This window comes from Oncorhynchus masou, chromosome 25 (assembly GCF_036934945.1).
Source record: "Oncorhynchus masou masou isolate Uvic2021 chromosome 25, UVic_Omas_1.1, whole genome shotgun sequence".
Lineage (NCBI taxonomy): Eukaryota > Metazoa > Chordata > Actinopteri > Salmoniformes > Salmonidae > Oncorhynchus > Oncorhynchus masou.
The window spans coordinates 10135206-10154179 of record NC_088236.1 but is presented as its reverse complement, the minus strand read 5'-3'; the positions used below and the strand labels follow the sequence as shown (position 1 = coordinate 10154179).

The following is an 18974-nucleotide window of genomic DNA, read 5'->3' as shown; positions in this document are numbered from 1 at the left end:
CAGGAACAATGGTGGCCCTCTTGAAGCATGTGGGAACAGCAGACTGGTATAGGGATTGATTGAATATGTCCGTAAACACACCAGCCAGCTGGTCTGCGCATGCTCTGAGGGCGCGGCTGGGGATGCCGTCTGGGCCTGCAGCCTTGCGAGGGTTAACACGTTTATATGTTTTACTCACCTCGGCTGCAGTGAAGGAGAGTCCACAGGTTTTGGTAGCGGGCCGTGTCAGTGGCACTGTATTGTCCTCAAAGCGGGCAAAGAAGTTGTTTAGTCCCGGTTTCATTTTGTAACCCATGATTGACTGTAGTCCCTGCCACATACCTCTTGTGTCTGAGCCGTTGAATTGCGACTCTACTTTGTTTCTATACTGACGCTTTGCTTGTTTGATAGCCTTACGGAGGGAATAGCTACACTATTTGTATTCGGTCATGTTTCCGGGCACCTTGCCCTGATTAAAAGCAGTGGTTCGCTCTTTCAGTTTCGCGCGAATGCTGCCATCAATCCACGGTTTCTGGTTTGGGAATGTTTTAATAGTTGCTGTGGATACGACATCGCTGATGCACTTGCTAATAAACTCGCTCACCGAATCAACGTATTCGTCAATGTTGTTTGTTAGTTCGTTAAACCTAAAATGCAGTAGTTATTTAGTTAGTTGAACCTAAAATGCAGTAGTTATTTAGTTAGGTAAACCTAAAATACATTTCAAAATCATAACTTCATAAAGTCAATAAAAACTGTAACTTTGTTTTCTATTGTACATTTTTATTGTAAATTCCCTTTTTTTTATTACAAAATATATGCGAAATACATCCGTATTATTGACTACAGAAGTATAATGCTCAGATCAGATCTCCACATTCGCCATTAGAAATGTGGACAAACCAGCAGTCTGTGACTCACACAATCCACCATGAATGGTTTCCCTTTCCCCATTGTTTCTGACCATCCAAAGACAAGGGGTTTGAAACAGCCGTTTCTGACCATCCAAAGACAAGGGGTTAGAAACAGCCATTTCTGACCATCCAAAGACAAGGGGTATATAGTGTACATACTTTCGCTTGTTACACAGGAGGTGGCATCCATTTTTATGAGTGGCAGACATTTGAAGCCAAACCGGTTAGTTGTCTTGCGTGTACAGTCAGTGCCACTTGTTCACACTGTTGTTTTCCACAGTAACAACTATCTACCCACTCAAGCCAACGTCATCGCTTTATAGCACCTTTATCTGCATACACACCAGTGTCTCTCAAACCTTTAACAAGTGGTAAATGTCTCTTTACATGTTCTCCCTAGCATTACAAACCGTTTACAACTCAAGTTCTTATAAGAGAAACAGGCTAAAGCTTTGTTTTTAGGGAATTACTTTTTCTAGGTTATGAAGGCTGTATTTGGCAATTAAAACAATTTGCAAGTACATTAATCAAGACGTTTGGGTATACTTTTTCACATTTACAATCTCCAGCTTTCATTGAATGTCCTTGCTTCTTTGAAGACATTCGCCAATCTATAATTAGAGTTCTGTTACAGTACAGAACTCTAGCCTGGGTGCCAGTCTGATTCTGCTCTCTTGCCAACTCCGTATGGAATTGTCATGCTAAACATGTTTGGCTTGGCAATGACAACACAGTTAGACAAGAGCACAAACAGATCTGGGACCAGGCTAACAGAACTCTACACCGTTGTGTCACAGTTCTGCTGTGGCTAAACTCAACTCTTAGTTACCCAGTAAACTGCTTCGGCATTGAACCTTCAACCCAAGCATAATAAAAAAACAACGTCCGGTGCTAACATGTACATGATGAGTAAGTCTTCATAGTCAACTGCTTTAAAATAAAAAATAAAAAGTTCATTCACGATACAAAAATAGTCCGGAGAGAGAAAACCTGTCTGATTTCAGATGTTGTGTTTCTACTTTCCAGCACAACGAGGCATGATGATAAGTACACTGATGTTAGAGGAGGAAAACACATTGAATGACCACAGTATGTTTGTTTTTTAAAACACAATGAAATAGTGTTAAATATGCAATATGTATCTGTGTTTCTGTCCAGACATGATGCTCCAAAATGGCATCATATTTCCTTTTTAGTGCCCTTCTTTTGACTAGAGCCCTATAAATGTGAACAGGGTGCCATTTGGGTCTTCGCCCTTCTATTGTGCTGGGAAGAGAAGTCCTCGGTTCTGTTGGGTTGGTCCCAGGGAAGGGCTCCCTCTCCCTCTCCTCTCTATACCCCAACACCCAGAGAACCACGATGATCCATAACATCTCAAGATGCCTTCTTGGTACAGGTGCCTGGGGTTGTTTCCTGCAGGTTTACCTTGGACCTGTAGAAAATAACGAACAAACACCACATAATAAACATCACAGAAAGTATTGATACATTTAAGCTACAGTGCATTCGGAAAGTATTCAGACCCCTTCACTTTCTCCATATTCTGTTATGTTATTTTGTTTTGTCTTCTTCTAAAATGTATTAAATTAAGCTACACACAATACCCCATAATGAGCTTGAGAGGATCTGCAGAGAAGAATGGGAGAAACTCCCCAAATACAGGTGTGCCAAGCTTGTAGCGTCAAACCCAAGAAGACTCAAGGCTGTAATTGCTGCTAAAGGTGCTTCAACAAAGTGCTGAGTAAAGGGTCTGAATACTTATGGAAATGTGATTTCAGTTTCAGATTTCAGTTTTTATTTTTTTTATACATTTGCAAAAGTTTCTATTTATGTTTTTGCATTGTCATTATAGGGTATTGTGTGCAGATTGATGAGGTGAGAAAAACGATTTAATATGTTTTAGAATAAGGCTGTAACGTAAACAAAATGTGGGAAAAGGTCAAGGGGTCAGAATACTTTCCGATTGCCCTGTAGAGTGGAGATCTGACACGCTTTTATCTACTTCAATTAAAACCATTTGTATCGCTACATCTCCACAGACTTTTCACAAATATTCCACCGCTCATCACACTATCCCAAACCCTCACCTGTTGTGGGTCATGTGACTCTTGACGAGGTGCCCGGCGGCGAGGGCAGCCATGAGAGACAGCTCACCAGCCAACACCGTGCCACACACCACCCTGGCCAGCTGCCTGGCGTTCTCCCCAGGGCACTCCTGACTAGCACCTTGCACGCCCAGCATCTACAGCAACACAGTGGGAGTGGAATCACATGAAGACATTGGGGGCAGACCAACCATCTGACACTCACTGTGTGGAAAGTGATCTTCTGCAGCAGACAGAACTATTTACTGATTGGACAGTGATCTTCTGCAGCAGACACAACTATTTACTGATTGGACAGTGATCTTCTGCAGCAGACACAACTATTTACTGATTGGACAGTGATATTCTGCAGCAGACACAACTATTTACTGATTGGACAGTGATCTTCTGCAGCAGATACAACTATTTACTGATTGGACAGTGATCTTCTGCAGCAGACACAACTATTTACTGATTGGACAGTGATATTCTGCAGCAGACACAACTATTTACTGATTGGACAGTGATCTTCTGCAGCAGACACAACTATTTACTGATTGGACAGTGATCTTCTGCAGCAGACACAACTATTTACTGATTGGACAGTGATCTTCTGCAGCAGACAACTATTTACTGTGTGTGTGTGTGTGTGTGTGTGTGTGTGTGTGTGTGTGTGTGTGTGTGTGTGTGTGTGTGTGTGTGTGTGTGTGTATTTATGCAGAGCTTTTTAATGTTTTGCTTATACGTTCCACACATTATTCATAGATAACTGTTTGTCTGCTATGAGGTTATTTTATGGAATGAAACACTCATGTACACAATACATTAATATTCCAATCTGTATAATATTGTAGTCTAGTGTAGATACCGTTGTGTGTGTGTGTGTTCCTACCTGCAGACAGGCTTGCTGTGGTGCCAGGATGGTTCCTCCTCCGACGGTACCCAGCTCTATGGAGGGCATGGTACAGCTGATGTAGAGGTCTTCTCCTGTAGGCCCTGACGTCTCCATCAGAGTGATGCAGTTACTGCTGCCCACCGTCTGGGCTGGGTCCTAAACGAGACAGGTGGCTCGGTTAGTGCCTCGACTAAAAGTTTGTTACATTATGGACTTGTTTCCTGGAACCAGATTACACATATTCCTGGATTTAAAAGCATTTATAGGGTATGTTTCCCGGACCCAGATTTAGCCTCGTCCTAACACATTAAACATAGCTTCTTAGTTCAGGACTAAAAAACGATGTTAATATCTCCATGTACACTATGTGACAAAATACATGTACAATACTTCCTACTTTAAACATTTATCCGATGAAGCTAAACTATCGCCGTTTGAAAAGACAGGTCCTGCTCTTCTCTTACCTGTCCACAGGCGATGTAGATGGCTGCCACGAGGTTGGCTGCGTGGGCGTTGTAGCCACCGATGCTTCCAGCCATGGCGGATCCTACTAGGTTCTTGTTAATGTTGACATCTACCAGGGCTTCCGTGCTGGTCTTCAACACCTGGTAGATAGACAGGGAAAATACACTCAAGACATAGAAACACAAAGCATAGATCGGCTCGGACATAGAAACATGGTGCATAGATTGGCTCAGACATAGAAACACGGTGCATAGATCGGCTCAGACATAGACACATGGTGCATAGATCGGCTCGGACATAGAAATATGGTGCATAGATCGGCTCAGACATAGAAACACGGTGCATAGATCGGCTCAGACATAGACACATGGTGCATAGATCGGCTCGGATATGTGAATAGGGTGCTTGGACATGGGTCAAATACATAATGTTAAATATTTGAGCTTATACTTTCAATACGACATATGTACTTGACCTAGGTCTGGAATGACGATCAATATGACATTTTGAATGAAAAAAAACAAACAAACAGAAGAAACTAAGCTTCAACTGTATAAAGTGGTGTACCTCTCTGACCACTTTAGCTGGGATGGTGGCCTCGCACACAGCAGACTTTCCCCGGCCCTCGATCCAGTTGATGGCTGCAGGCTTCTTGTCGGTGCAGTAGTTCCCACTGACGGCCAGAACCACCAGCTCAGGATACTGCTCCTGTAACCTGGCCAGAGCCTGCTCTGTTCCCTGACGAGATAGACACACAATGCTGGTTACACACAGGACACACGCACGACATATACAGAGCAACACACACACACAGGACATATATAGAGCAACACACACACACACACACACACACACACACACACACACACACACACACACACACACACATGCGACATATACAGAGCAACACACACACACACAGGACATATACAGAGCAACACACACACAGGACACACACACACACACAGGACATATACAGAACAACACACACACACACCTTAGAGATCATGTTCATTCCCATGGCGTCTCCTGTTCTGGACTGGAAGCGGATGTAAAGGTTTCTACCAGCGAGACCAATCATGAGCTTCTGCAGACGAGCAAACCTGGAAACACAACCAAAAGACGAGGCCATCAGTCTTCTCTCTTCACAACTGTTTTCAAATGTTGACCATAGAAATAGAACATATACAGTGGACCGATCTATAAAATAATTATATTTCTGTCATATATATATTTCTATATAACAGACTTCACCCACATTCTATAGAACAGACTCCATCTACATTCTATATAACAGACTCCACCCACATTCTATATAGACTCCATCTACATTCTATATAATAGACTCCACCTACATTCTATATAACAGACTCCACCTACATTCTATATAACAGACTCCACCTACATTCTATAGAAGAGACTCCACCCACATTCTATATAACAGACTCCACCTACATTCTATATAACAGACTCCACCCACATTCTATATAACAGACTCCATCTGCATTCTATATAACAGACTCCACCTGCATTCTATAGAACAGACTCCACCCACATTCTATATAACAGACTCATCTACATTCTATAGAACAGACTCCACCCACATTCTATATAACAGACTCCATCTACATTCTATAGAACAGACTCCACCCACATTCTATATAACAGACTCTATCTACATTCTATAGAACAGACTCCACCCACATTCTATATAACAGACTCCATCTACATTCTATAGAACAGACTCCACCCACATTCTATATAACAGACTCCACCTACATTCTATAGAACAGACTCCACCTACATTCTATATAACAGACTCCATCTACATTCTATATAACAGACTTCACCCACATTCTATATAACAGACTCCATCTACATTCTATAGAACAGACTCCACCTACATTCTATAGAACAGACTCCACCCACATTCTATATAACAGACTCCACCTACATTCTATAGAACAGACTCCACCTACATTCTATAGAACAGACTCCACCCACATTCTATATAACAGACTCCACCTACATTCTATAGAACAGACTCCACCTACATTCTATATAACAGACTCCATCTACATTCTATAGAACAGACTTCACCCACATTCTATATAACAGACTCCATCTACATTCTATAGAACAGACTCCACCTACATTCTATTTCTATAACTGAGGCACTCCTCCTCAATATCCCCTAAATCTAAAGTATATTTTATTCCAGACTGTTTGACCTCTGACCTGCTGGTGTGGTCGAAGGCGTCCTTGATGGCCTGGAATCCGTCGGTGCTCTCCAGCCAGCCCTTGACCTCTGCAGCCAGGCAGGCCGACGGGCACCGAATCACAGGACCCCGGGTCATCCCGTCCGCCAGGATACGACTGCTGGCACCGCCACCCAACTGGGGGAGAGGAGAGGGGGCAAAGGTTAAGGAAAGGTCAGGGTGGTCATAGACTGGATACAGTTACTTCACGGAATTATTCCTAGTAGTACTGTTTAATATATACTTCCATATGTAGTTACTGGTATACAGTACAGTGATTCTACCATTGTCTAGTGCAGTATGCTGTATTACAGTATATAACACTGTAACTTACGGAGATAGCACGACAGCCCCGGTTGGTGCTAGCCACCAGGCAGCCTTCTGTGGTCGCCATGGGGACCTGGAACTGCTTCCCATCGAGGTGAAGAGGCCCGGCCACGCCTACCGGAATGGGCATGTATCCAATCACATTCTCACAGCAGGTCCCCATCACCTGGCAACCAAAACATCAACAAAGATTGTTTTTCAGTTTCCATCAACCACAGAGGTGGTTATGCAAATAAAAACAAAGAACTGAATTACTGTTTTGTGCATCAAGCATTGATGTTTTAATGCCCTTTGGGTGGACATTCTGTATCAATCACACAACAACTTCAACCAAAAGCCTAGAAATCCTAACCTTAGAGTAGTCGTAGTCTAGGTAGGGCAGAGAGGAGAGGGCGGAGGAGTTGGGGAGCTTGGAGGAGATCATGTGCCTACGGATGGATACCCCTCTCTCTGGTCTCTCCATCATGGCCTCCAGCTTGTAGGAAGGGATGTGTTTAGAGTTGACCAGAACCACCACCTCATCATCGCTCAGGAATCGGGCTCCCATCTGTGGAGGACGCACAGAGACTTTGTCAACTCAAAACACACACACATTCTGTGTACAGCAGTATGCAATGAAACCCAATGAAATGCATGTATAAAGCACTTTTCAAAGTGTATTACACAATGCAATGGATCTTGGTGATAAGAATGTATGTAATAACATGTAACCTCTCGTGGACAGATTCACATGAAAAGTGACAACTTTTTTTTTCATCTGGGTAACAAACATTACAGCACATGTAGCTAAAGTCACCTGATCTACCTGTGACCTATCATCTGACGGTCACCTGATCTACCTGTGACCTATCGTCTGACGGTCACCTGATCTACCTGTGACCCATCGTCTAACTTTCACCTGATCTACCTGTGACCTATCGTCTGACGGTCACCTGATCTACCTGTGACCTATCGTCTGACGGTCACCTGATCTACCTGTGACCTATCGTCTGACGGTCACCTGATCTACCTGTGACCCATCGTCTGACGGTCACCTGATCTACCTGTGATCTATCATCTGACGGTCACATGATCTACCTGTGACCTATCGTCTGACGGTCACCTGATCTACCTGTGACCCATCGTCTGACGGTCACCTGATCTACCTCTGATAGATGTGGTAAAGAGGTCCAAAACAATGGAAATGCCATGGAAACAAGTGGGGTAAAGAACTGTGTGGAAAACATCCCAAATCTCCTCACTGCCCCCCACAACTTTAAAATATGAGGACGGGCTCATTGTAATGGCTGGAAAGGAGGTTGGCCTCTATGTTCTCTCCCCACCAGCCTCCACAGGGTCACAGGTAGATCAGGTGACCGTCAGACGATGGGTCACAGGTAGATCAGGTGACGGGTCACAGGCAGATCAGGTGACCGTCAGACGATGGGTCACAGGTAGATCAGGTGACGGGTCACAGGCAGATCAGGTGACCGTCAGACGATAGGTCACAGGTAGATCAGGTGACCGTCAGACGATAGGTCACAGGTAGATCAGGTGACCGTCAGACGATAGGTCACAGGTAGATCAGGTGACCGTCAGACGATAGGTCACAGGTAGATCAGGTGACCGTCAGACGATAGGTCACAGGTAGATCAGGTGACCGTCAGACGATAGGTCACAGGTAGATCAGGTGACCGTCAGACGATGGGTCACAGGTAGATCAGGTGACCGTCAGACGATAGGTCACAGGTAGATCAGGTGACCGTCAGACGATAGGTCACAGGTAGATCAGGTGACCGTCAGACGATGGGTCACAGGTAGATCAGGTGACGATCAGACGATGGGTCACTGAATGTCCGTCCTCTATTACTGTCCTGCTCTAATAGGTTCAGCTTAAGTGAATGAGTAAAGTGAGATAAGCTCATTAGGGATATAGTTCAACCCATAGACCGTAGCAAGGGGTCATTACTGCACATTCAATACTCCTACAGGTCGACACCATGGAAACAGTCGTTGGATTGACATTGTGAAACAGGGGATCAGTTCTGCATTTCATTACATTACATTTTAGTCCATCTTATCCAGAGTGACTTATCGTATGTAATACAGTCCATTCTGCACTGAAATTGACTGTAATTGACCATAGCCCTGGTTGTAAACGGTGTGTGAGTGTGCATGCGTGCGTGCATGTGGAACCATAGCTATGTAAGTGTACATCCCGCCATACCTCAGGGTTTTTCAGAATGGTCAGGCACTCCTCCAATGGTCTGGGGTCTGAGGGTAGGCTGGGCTGAGAGGGTTCTGCACTGGGGCACTCCGCCTGGCTCTCCCTCTCCTCTTCCATAGAGCCCAGACGGAATGTGGGCTCGGGTTCGGTGGTCGGGGCAGGCAGCGGCCGGATCACCTCGGCTAGGGTGGGGAGGAGGAGAGAGAGGGGAGGAGAGAGAGGGGAGGAGAGAGAGGGGAGGAGAGAGAGGGGAGGAGGGAGAGGGGGGGAGGGAGAGGGGAGGGGAGGAGAGAGGGGGAGGAGGGAGAGGGGGGAGGAGAGAGAGGGGGAGGGGAGGGAGAGGGGGGGAGGAGAGAGGGGGAGGGAGAGAGAGGGGGAGGGGAGGAGGGGGAGGAGAGAGAGGGGGAGGAGAGAGAGGGGAGGAGGGAGAGGGGAGGAGAGAGAGGGGAGGAGGGAGAGGGGAGGAGGGAGAGGGGAGGAGAGGGGAGGAGGGAGAGGGGAGGAGAGAGAGGGGGAGGGAGAGAGGGGAGGAGAGAGAGGGGAGGAGGGAGAGGGGAGGAGAGAGAGGGGGATGAGAGAGAGGGGAGGAGAGAGAGGGGAGGAGAGAGAGGGGAGCAAAGAGAGGGGAGGAGGGGGAAAGAGGGACGGAAAGTAACGATAATTAAGTTAACCAATGAGTTCAGAGCAAAGCCCTAGAGGCTGAGAGAGTTTCACCTTGTTGAGATCTATTCTAGAGCTAGACAGCACTGTAAGGAATGTATTGACGCAGTAAAAAGATCAGTGGAACTCGACCAGAACAATGGAAATGTCATTGAAACGGCTGGGGGAAAGATCCTGAATCTCCTCATTGCACTCCAGCAGAATGAGCCTACTTTTAGGCTACTGTTTCTATGTGTATTTCACACAATGTTGAGGTTGAAACCGGAGTATAATGTTTGTATAGAAGTCAACCCCAATACATGTTCATGTTATCGTCCCCAATCAACTGCATTAGTTAAAAATGACTGACTACCTCCATCTATTTCTGTATGTTAGCAACGCTACCAGCTAATACGACTGCATTTCTCACAGTCCTTTCCAGACCACCATAACACCACTGTACAACACGTCTTGTTCCTCCCTGCCGTACCTCTCTCCTCCTTGGTGGCCTCAGCCAGGGCGGGGGGTGTGGGGGTGGCGGTCCTGAGAGGGGACCTGGGGGGGTGGGGGGGGGCAACCTCCTTCCTGCAGCACTGGTCTGCGCTCCAGCGGGGGGCACGGTCGGGCCCCTGGGACAGTGGGCTCTTCAGAGACAGGGTGGACTCCAGCTCGACTTGTTCAAAGAAGATGTACTTGACGGCCAGCAGCAGGGCCAGACCCAGACAGATCACCTGCTCTATGTCCATGCTGACCAACCTGGGGACACAACGGACGGAGAACAACAATAAAACAACAGATGAAATAACAGAAGAGAAGATAGATTGTACTTTAATAAAATGTCACATACGTTTACATTTCAATGTTGAGACTGGATTGGTCGAATCACAGTCCAGGGGTGGAATCAATTCCATTTCAACTCCGTCAGTTCCAGAAGTGAATTAGAATTCCAGGTAGAACTCACCTTGACATGTAGAACTGCCAAAGGGGTCTCTCGGGGTCGATCCTCTTGGGTAAATGGTTGTCCAGGGACATGGAGCTCACCTGGGAGACGTCCAGGTTGGAGTTGAGGGAGAGAGGGTCGGCGATCCAACGGCTGTGGGCGTGCACCATTACCAGGCCCAGAGACTGGAGAGAAAACAGCAACGTTAAAACACACACACACACACACACACATACACACACACACACACACACACTGGTGTAGTCTTACCATGATCATCTTGACTCTCTGGGTGACAGGGTTGGGCTTGTGATCCTCCTCTTCCTCCATCACGCGGGAGAAATGGCTCAGCTGCCAGATGGGGTGACCCTCCTGACTCTCCCTGGACAGCTGAAGAGAGAACACACACAGGTCAGAATATACACACACACACACACACACACACACACACACACACACACACACACACACACACACACACACACACACACACACACACACACACACACACACACACACACACACACACACAAAACCAACCTGTCATAGGCACTTGATTAAAGGCATTCTCATCATGTTGCTTAAAGGCATTTAGTCTAGATTTCTCCTCATGCTATGGCTCTCCTCTCCTTACACATCTACATCTCTCGTTTTACACCTATTTCATTTGACGTGTGTGGGTGTGTGTGTTTGTGGATGTGTGTGTGGGTGTGTGTGTTTGTGGATGTGTGTGTGTGTGTTTGTGGATGTGTGTGGGTGTGTGTGTTTGTGGATGTGTGTGTGTTTGTGGATGTGTGTTTGTGTGTGTGTGTGTGTGTGTGTGTGTGTGTGTGTGTGTGTGTGTGTGTGTGTGTGTGTGTGGATGCGTGTGTGTCTGTGTTTAGATATGTGTGTGTGTGTGTGTGTCTGTGGATGTGTGTGTGTGCGTGTGGATGCGTGTGTGTCTGGGTCTAGATATGTGTGTGTGTGTGTGTGTGTGTGTGTCTGTGGATGTGTGTGTGTGTGTGCCTGTGTGTGTGTGTGTGCCTGTGTGTGTGTGTGTGTGTCTGTGGATGTGTGTGTGTGCCTGTGTGTGTCTGTGGATGTGTGTGTGTGTGTCTGTGGATGTGGATGTGTGTCTGTGGATGTGTGTGTGTGTCTGTGGATGTGTGTGTGTGTCTGTGTGTGTGTGTGTGTGTGTGTGTGTGTGTGTGTGTGTGTGTGTGTGTGTGTGTGTGTGTGTGTGTGTGTGTGTGTGTGTGTGTGTGTCTGTGGATGTGTGTGTGTGCCTGTGTGTGTGTGTGTCTGTGGATGTGTGTGTGTGTATGTCTGTGTGTGGATGTGTGTGTGTGTCTGTGGATGTGTGTGTGTGTCTGTGGATGTGTGTGTGTGTCTGTGTGTGTGTCTGTGTGTGGATGTGTGTGTGTGTCTGTGTGTGTGTGTCTGTGGATGTGTGTGTGTGTCTGTGTGTGGATGTGTGTGTGTGTCTGTGTGTGTGTGTGTGTCTGTGGATGTGTGTGTGTGTCTGTGTCTGTGTGTGTGTGTGTGTGTTAACCCTTACCTCTAGGACCAGGGAGACGCAGGCAGGGAAGAACGTCATGAAGACAAAGTAGTTGGCCAGGACAGACATGCAGCCAAAACAACACATGATCTCCAACTGTCGTACACCTGGAAGATCAATCAGTCCATCAATCAATCAAACCTGGAATACTGCATCCAAAATAATATGATATTCCCTGTACCGCCAACTCTGGTCAAAATTACTACACTATATATATGGACTCTGGTGCTCCGTGCTCCGTTCCATACCTGACATGGTGCCCACCCCGATCACCAGGCATTCGACCAGAGCATCCAGAGTGAACGTGGGCCCCAGGACGGCCATGCCGCGGGCGATGTTGTCGCGCACCTCGTCCTGTTACACAGGTGATCAATCAATTAATACATTTATCAAAATGTATTTAAGGAAGCCTTTTTAAGCCTTTTCAACACAAGCCACTACTACAGTGTCCGCTATCACAAAAACACAATGTGTTGCAAAAGCATATAACAGCTGCATAATAACAGAATAACGTGCTGTATATTACTACTGATGTGTTCCCACGGGAGTATGACGCGACATGTACCTGTGAGTTAGAGCTGAGTGCGTACTTGGCGAGAGCGCATGCCTTGGAGAGGTCGATCAGAAGCAGGAAGAAAGGTAAGGCCTCGCTGGAGAACAACATGGACGACAGTGTGTGTGAGACTCAAACATTTTCTCAAGAGCTACAGTAGTACTGAACTGGAGAACAACATGGACGACAACAGGAAACCCTCTCTCTGTCTCTCCTCTATAGTAATTTGACAAATGGTTAAATAACCTCCATGACGAATCTTGGTGATATTACAGTAGGCCAAATAATCCAAATACTTAAGAGGAAAATTGAGGCTCAGAGTGTTTTAACATATCTTATAACATAAACCATTTATTAGATGTTTTTTTTAATCCAAAGCGACTCACACTGCTGTATTCATACATTCACTGAAAACCAGTATATAGCCTACTGCAACCGTGTCTAAACCTGGAGTAATGTGTGGATGCTTGGGAACAGTCAACATAGGACATCAATATTGACAGAAACATTGTGTTTTGTACTGTTCTCTTGGGTTTACATACTTGAGGCCAGTGAGTTCTTTATCCAGGAAGTGAATCACGACAGTACTGAATACGAAGCTGGAGAATATGGTGAATAGTCCAGCGATGCCTAAAAACAAAGATGATATATGGTAAGAAGTGCAACTGGTTAGATTTAAATTGACAGTATATATTTAAGTAATAAGGCCTGAGGGGGTGTGTCACACTCTGCAACGCGGAGTGCCTGGACACAGGCCTTAGCCGTGATATATTGGCCACATACCACAAACCCCCGAGGTGCCTAATTGCTATTATAAACAGGTTACCATTGTAATTAGAACAGTAAACAAGTCGTTTTGTGTCATACCTGTGGTATATTGTCTCATATACCACGGCTTTCAGCCAGTCAGCATCTAGGGCTTGAACGACCCGTTTATAATGCAGTGTATTGAACGGAATATTGCTTGCCCTGAATGACAATGCTTTTGCCTAGAATATATTTTGATATTGTAATATATTTCACTTTAACACACTTTTATATTAACATGCTATATTTACATTACTTTAAAGTGTAAGTGTAAAGATCACAGTACATAGTATTTACAGTGTCTTTACAGAATATTTACAGTATAAACAAATGCTGACCTAGAAGATATTTTATGTCACTTGCAAGATTCATTTGACACTATATTTGACAGTATATTTACAGGATTTGTATAGTAAATGCTCACCAAGAATATATTTGGAACCGAGTTGCCGTAGATTCTGGAACTGGAAGTAGATGTACACGATGGCTATGCACCGTGTGATGGTCAGAATGATGATGTCACTGCTTAGAACCAGCTGGAAGCGAGGCAGAGACACAACATAATCAATGGAGTAAGTTCATCATAAAAGTCAATAAAAAAAAAATCACTAAAGGAAACGATGATGATTAACTGAAGGAACTAAGAGACAAGTTGATGGACATGTAAAACATGTGACCCATGAAAAATGCACTTTAAATAAAAGGTATTTGACTCAAGTTAAAATGGTATTCTCGTGTACTGTGAACAAGCTACCTTTTGTTAGGTGTCCTACTTGTACTCAATGAAGAGTAGTGTGTACATACCCTTCAAAACCATATATGGTAACCAGGTGAAAGTGTACACTACAGTATAGGTCCCTAGGCTAGGTTGCTAGGAGCCCTTGTAGCCTCGATAGTTCTTACAAGCTCTAGTCTAAGACTGTCCCGATACGGTGCCGAGACGACAAAGGCCTTCACTCCTCCTCCCACCCCTTTACCCCTCTATGCCTCAACCCTTTTAAATTCATCCTTCCTAACCCTGTACCGCACTTCTTACATAAGTCTATGGCTCTATGGGGCGGCAGGTAGCCTATCGGTTAAGAGCGATTCAGACAGTAACTGAAAGGTTGCTGGTTAGAATACTCGAGCTGGCAAGGTGGAAAAATCTGCCGCTCTGCCCTTGAGCAAGGCCGTTAACCCCAAACAACAACTGCTCCCCGGGTGCCGATAATGTTGATTAATGCAGCCCCCCCCCCCTCTCTGATTCAGAGGGGTTGGGTTAAATGCGGAAGACACATTTTGGTTGAATACATTTGGTTTTTGAAATTGACTAGGTATCCCCTCCAGCACAGTACTATCCATCCATCCGGGTTCCGTACCTCCTCCATTTTGGGGCAGTCGTAGTTCCACCCGCAGATCTGGGCGTTGCCAGTGAACATGTTCATAGACATCATGCAGATGGTGAGGGTGACAGTGCCTACGATCACCTCCCAGGGGTGGGAGGCCACCAGCATGCCGTGCATACGGAACAGACCAGTCAGCATGGTGGGGCTGGGGTTGGGGAACGGTGAATGTGCTTTAGAAAAAGACAAAAAGAAAGACTGAAAGTCCAACTCCAACTCTGACAGAGGCAACAGAGAGTGGCATCCTAGAAGAGAAGAGCAGTATTTGGTTTTGTGGCAACCTATGTATGAGATCAAATACTACCAGTACTCAAGCTTAGTGTTGAAATGTGTAAAGTCACTGAGAGGATAGAAACACCAACAGCAATGTTGACAAATGACCAGAAAAATATCTAGTATCTTTAGAATTTTGGAGCGCAGTGTCCCTTCAACTTTATAGGGTAGTCATCTATTAGTTGGCCTGATGTGCTCTTTCATCTTTGTACTGTGGTGACGATGACAAAGCCAACAGAGAAGGAAGACTTCCTGGAAGGTAGAGAGTAGAGTAACCCATACAGAAGCACTGACTCAAACCAGGGTGGAGACCAGACCGAGCCCATTTGTCAAAATCCCAGAACTGTGGTACTTTCCAAGTTCCCAATTCGCCTACTCATGAACAAGACATTTAGCGAGTCAAATACAGTAGCCTATATTAGCTAATTATTATTAGCCTTTATTGGTCCTAAAACAATAGACTGTATCTGATGTAGTATCTCAATCACACACACTGACTGGATAGATTGGACATTTGTTCACGGGAAAAAAACATCAGCTCAGTTTCAGTCACTCTATTTACTATACCAAATAGTCTCATATATACCGAAACCTTTCTTTACAATTTGTGTAGTGTACTATACACTGCCTATATACCTATAGGGTACTGACTGTATGGTGTCATGATGCATAGGAGAGGACATTGATTAAGCTATCTACACTTTCTGATGATGCAAGAGGAATAAAGGAAATACTTGTCCATCTTTAAATTCACTAAAAAAATAGGCAATTCTGCGGAAGCTATGACTGAACAATATGTTGAAGTCCAAAGCAGAAAAATGACAAATGAAACCTTTACGCATATAAAACAGTATCACAACCTTGATCAACACGTTTATAAAACACAGCATTAACCAAAATAAACAGATTATTATAATGTATAATAAGGTTTACAGCAAGTTTCACCAGGGTGATTTATGACGTTGACTGAACGAGTCAGCGGCAGACACACCTTAGACACCGGCTGGCAGCATCAACCAATAAGAAAGAGACGCTAATGGCCTCATCATAGGCATCATCATGGATGCAACTCAAACATCATCCGACCATGACAGCGCGAGAACAGTCGCTGTCTATCGTCACTGACTAAAAATGTAAGAAACACCAGCCACAGCAAATACAGTAGGCTATACGGAGACGGCTCTATCTACTGTAGTTATACTATAGTATAGTCTGGGCTACAAGGAGACGGCTCTATCTACTGTAGTTATACTATAGTATAGTCTGGGCTACAAGGAGACAACTCTATCTACTGTGGTTATACTATAGTATAGTCTGGGCTAGAAGGAGACGGCTCTATCTACTGTAGTTATACTATAGTATAGTCTGGGCTACAAGGAGACGGCTCTATCTACTGTAGTTATACTACAGTATAGTCTGGGCTACAAGGAGATGGCTCTATCTACTGTGGTTATACTATAGTATAGTCTGGGCTACAAGGAGACGGCTCTATCTACTGTGGTTATACTATAGTATAGTCTGGGCTAGAAGGAGACGGCTCTATCTACTGTAGTTATACTATAGTATAGTCTGGGCTACAAGGAGACGACTCTATCTACTGTGGTTATACTATAGTATAGTCTGGGCTACAAGGAGACAGCTCTATCTACTGTGGTTATACTATAGTATAGTCTGGGCTAGAAGGAGACGGCTCTGTCTACTGTAGTTATACTATAGTATAGTCTGGGCTACAAGGAGATGGCTCTATCTACTGTAGTTATACTATAGTATAGTCTGGGCTAGAAGGAGACAGCTCTGTCTACTGTGGTTATACTATAGTACAGTCTGGGCTACAAGGAGACGACTCTATCTATCCTACAAAAAACTGTATCAGATTCGGTACTAGATCGAGCGTTCTAAAGAGATGTGCGAGCGCTGCTACAAATGCAAGATAAAGCAGAGAACAACCTCAACCATCTGAATGTTGTAGTCGGTGCATGCATTTTCTGACCAACAAACCATGTATTGCAAAACATATGGTAGGCTTAGTAATAGCGGCGTCTGATACCGGTAATACCGGTGGTAGGTTTTCAACATATTAGTTACATAATGTCTCTACTGCTAATAGTGAAGAAGATGGCAGCCATATCTTTGTCACTGACTGCCTGTGTGTGCAATCCTAGAATTTGCAAAACAACCCTTAGAAATAGGTGCGAAAAAATATATCCAGTGGAAATATTGGGCACAAGTCCACACAGGTGTAAATCTCAAGCAGGTTCAATAGGATCGGAGACTGCTTACCTGTGTCAAAAAGTCTCAAAGACAGCTAAAAGGATATAGTTAAAAGCAGGAGTCAACCCACGCTTAAAACCGATCGTCCTTGCTTTAAATCCCGGTTTCTGTCTGAAGATTAATTTGAGCCCGAGTACAGATTAGCCTATACAGTGTGCATATTTTTATTGATACAATAAATAATTTACATGCACACAAGCTCCCAAATGGTCGTGCTCGCTTGAGAGACAGCTTTCGGGCTGAGACAACAGAGAGCAGGCTTCCTACTGTATGAGCGTGGAGAGATGGCATGGGAATGCGTCATCCGATACATTAGCCAATCGCATCGGAGATTTGCTCCGCGAGCGCTTTGGGCACGCCTCGTTTCCAAGGCGACGGTCATTAGGGGCGTGTTCAGAGGGAGGACGCGTGATCTCACCACTGGCGCTCGGGCCAATTTCTGCGAGGAATAGGAAACAGGCAGTGGCTACAGGCGGTGCGATTCAGCATCATTGGACGTTCCATTTGAATTGGTGTGTCATTTTGATTTCAAACGTGATGCAAAGAAAGAGCACACGTTTTTCGTTTAAAGTTAATCATTAAAATGAGTCGGGTTTTTTAATTACTTTGAAGAATTTTTTTATTTGAAAATGTCAAGGTCAAAACTGTGTAATAAGCCTTGACCTGCTGTCGCCAAGTGCTTAGTTTTTGTTTATTCCGATCAAAAAAAATATATATATCTATAATATATATATATGTATAAGTGCAGTGAAATGTGTTGTTTTATATGGTCAGCCATAGTAGTAAGGTGCCCCTTGAGCAAATGAGGGTTTAGTGCCTTGCTCAAGGACACATCGACAGACTTTTATCTAAATCGCTTCACAATGTCTATGGGTGGATTATTGAGTGACCCTGGCGTATAGTCCATAATGATTAAGGATCTCAAACCTCTCAGACTTCAACTTTTAGCCCTACAATAGATTATGTATTAGTAATGAATGGTTAAAAAGCCTATAGCCTATGTATTTCAGTGCTATCTTCGCGGATTTGAAACCTTTCCGAACCGACATTATGGACCCAGTCGGATACACAATTTGTTCATTTATTTCTGCAAATATAAACCTATATTTGTTTCGTTCGTTTGCATTAGGTAAATTGTGTCCGATTAATGGAAACGTTGGCTACTATACCTGCATTGTAACATTTAATTTAAACAAAATAAATATTTGCCAGTGTTTTGCCTTATTTTATTAATTTCAGTTGAGTTTTCATGGGAGTTTATCAATAAATTGGTGGTATTGTCACTCATACTCTGTTGCTAAGGAGTTATGTATTAAATTAGAACATTTCATAAGAAAGCAGCTGTCAAAAAACTTGGTCCAGGAGAGCAGGTGACAGACATTATATAATATGGGCTGATGGTTTATTACACACACACACACGCGCGCGCGCACGCACGCAC

At 44.5% G+C, this 18974-nt stretch overlaps 1 protein-coding gene across 1 annotated transcript; it reads right to left on the bottom strand.

The window, feature by feature from the left end:
* Positions 1–741: 741 nt before the first annotated feature.
* Positions 742–17796, bottom strand: hmgcra (3-hydroxy-3-methylglutaryl-CoA reductase a). Its single transcript, XM_064936669.1, has 20 exons — positions 17543–17796; positions 14966–15162; positions 14032–14143; positions 13343–13430; positions 12813–12897; positions 12496–12601; positions 12248–12354; positions 10978–11097; positions 10729–10892; positions 10258–10523; positions 9129–9310; positions 7275–7469; positions 6930–7088; positions 6576–6733; positions 5335–5440; positions 4905–5075; positions 4337–4477; positions 3870–4028; positions 2981–3135; positions 742–2325 (listed from the first exon to the last, which is right to left on the bottom strand). The coding sequence occupies exons 2-20, from the start codon at positions 15128–15130 to the stop codon at positions 2268–2270; spliced, it is 2697 nt and encodes an 898-aa protein (XP_064792741.1). The 5' UTR covers positions 15131–15162; positions 17543–17796; the 3' UTR covers positions 742–2267.
* Between the last annotated feature and the right edge of the window lie 1178 nt (positions 17797–18974).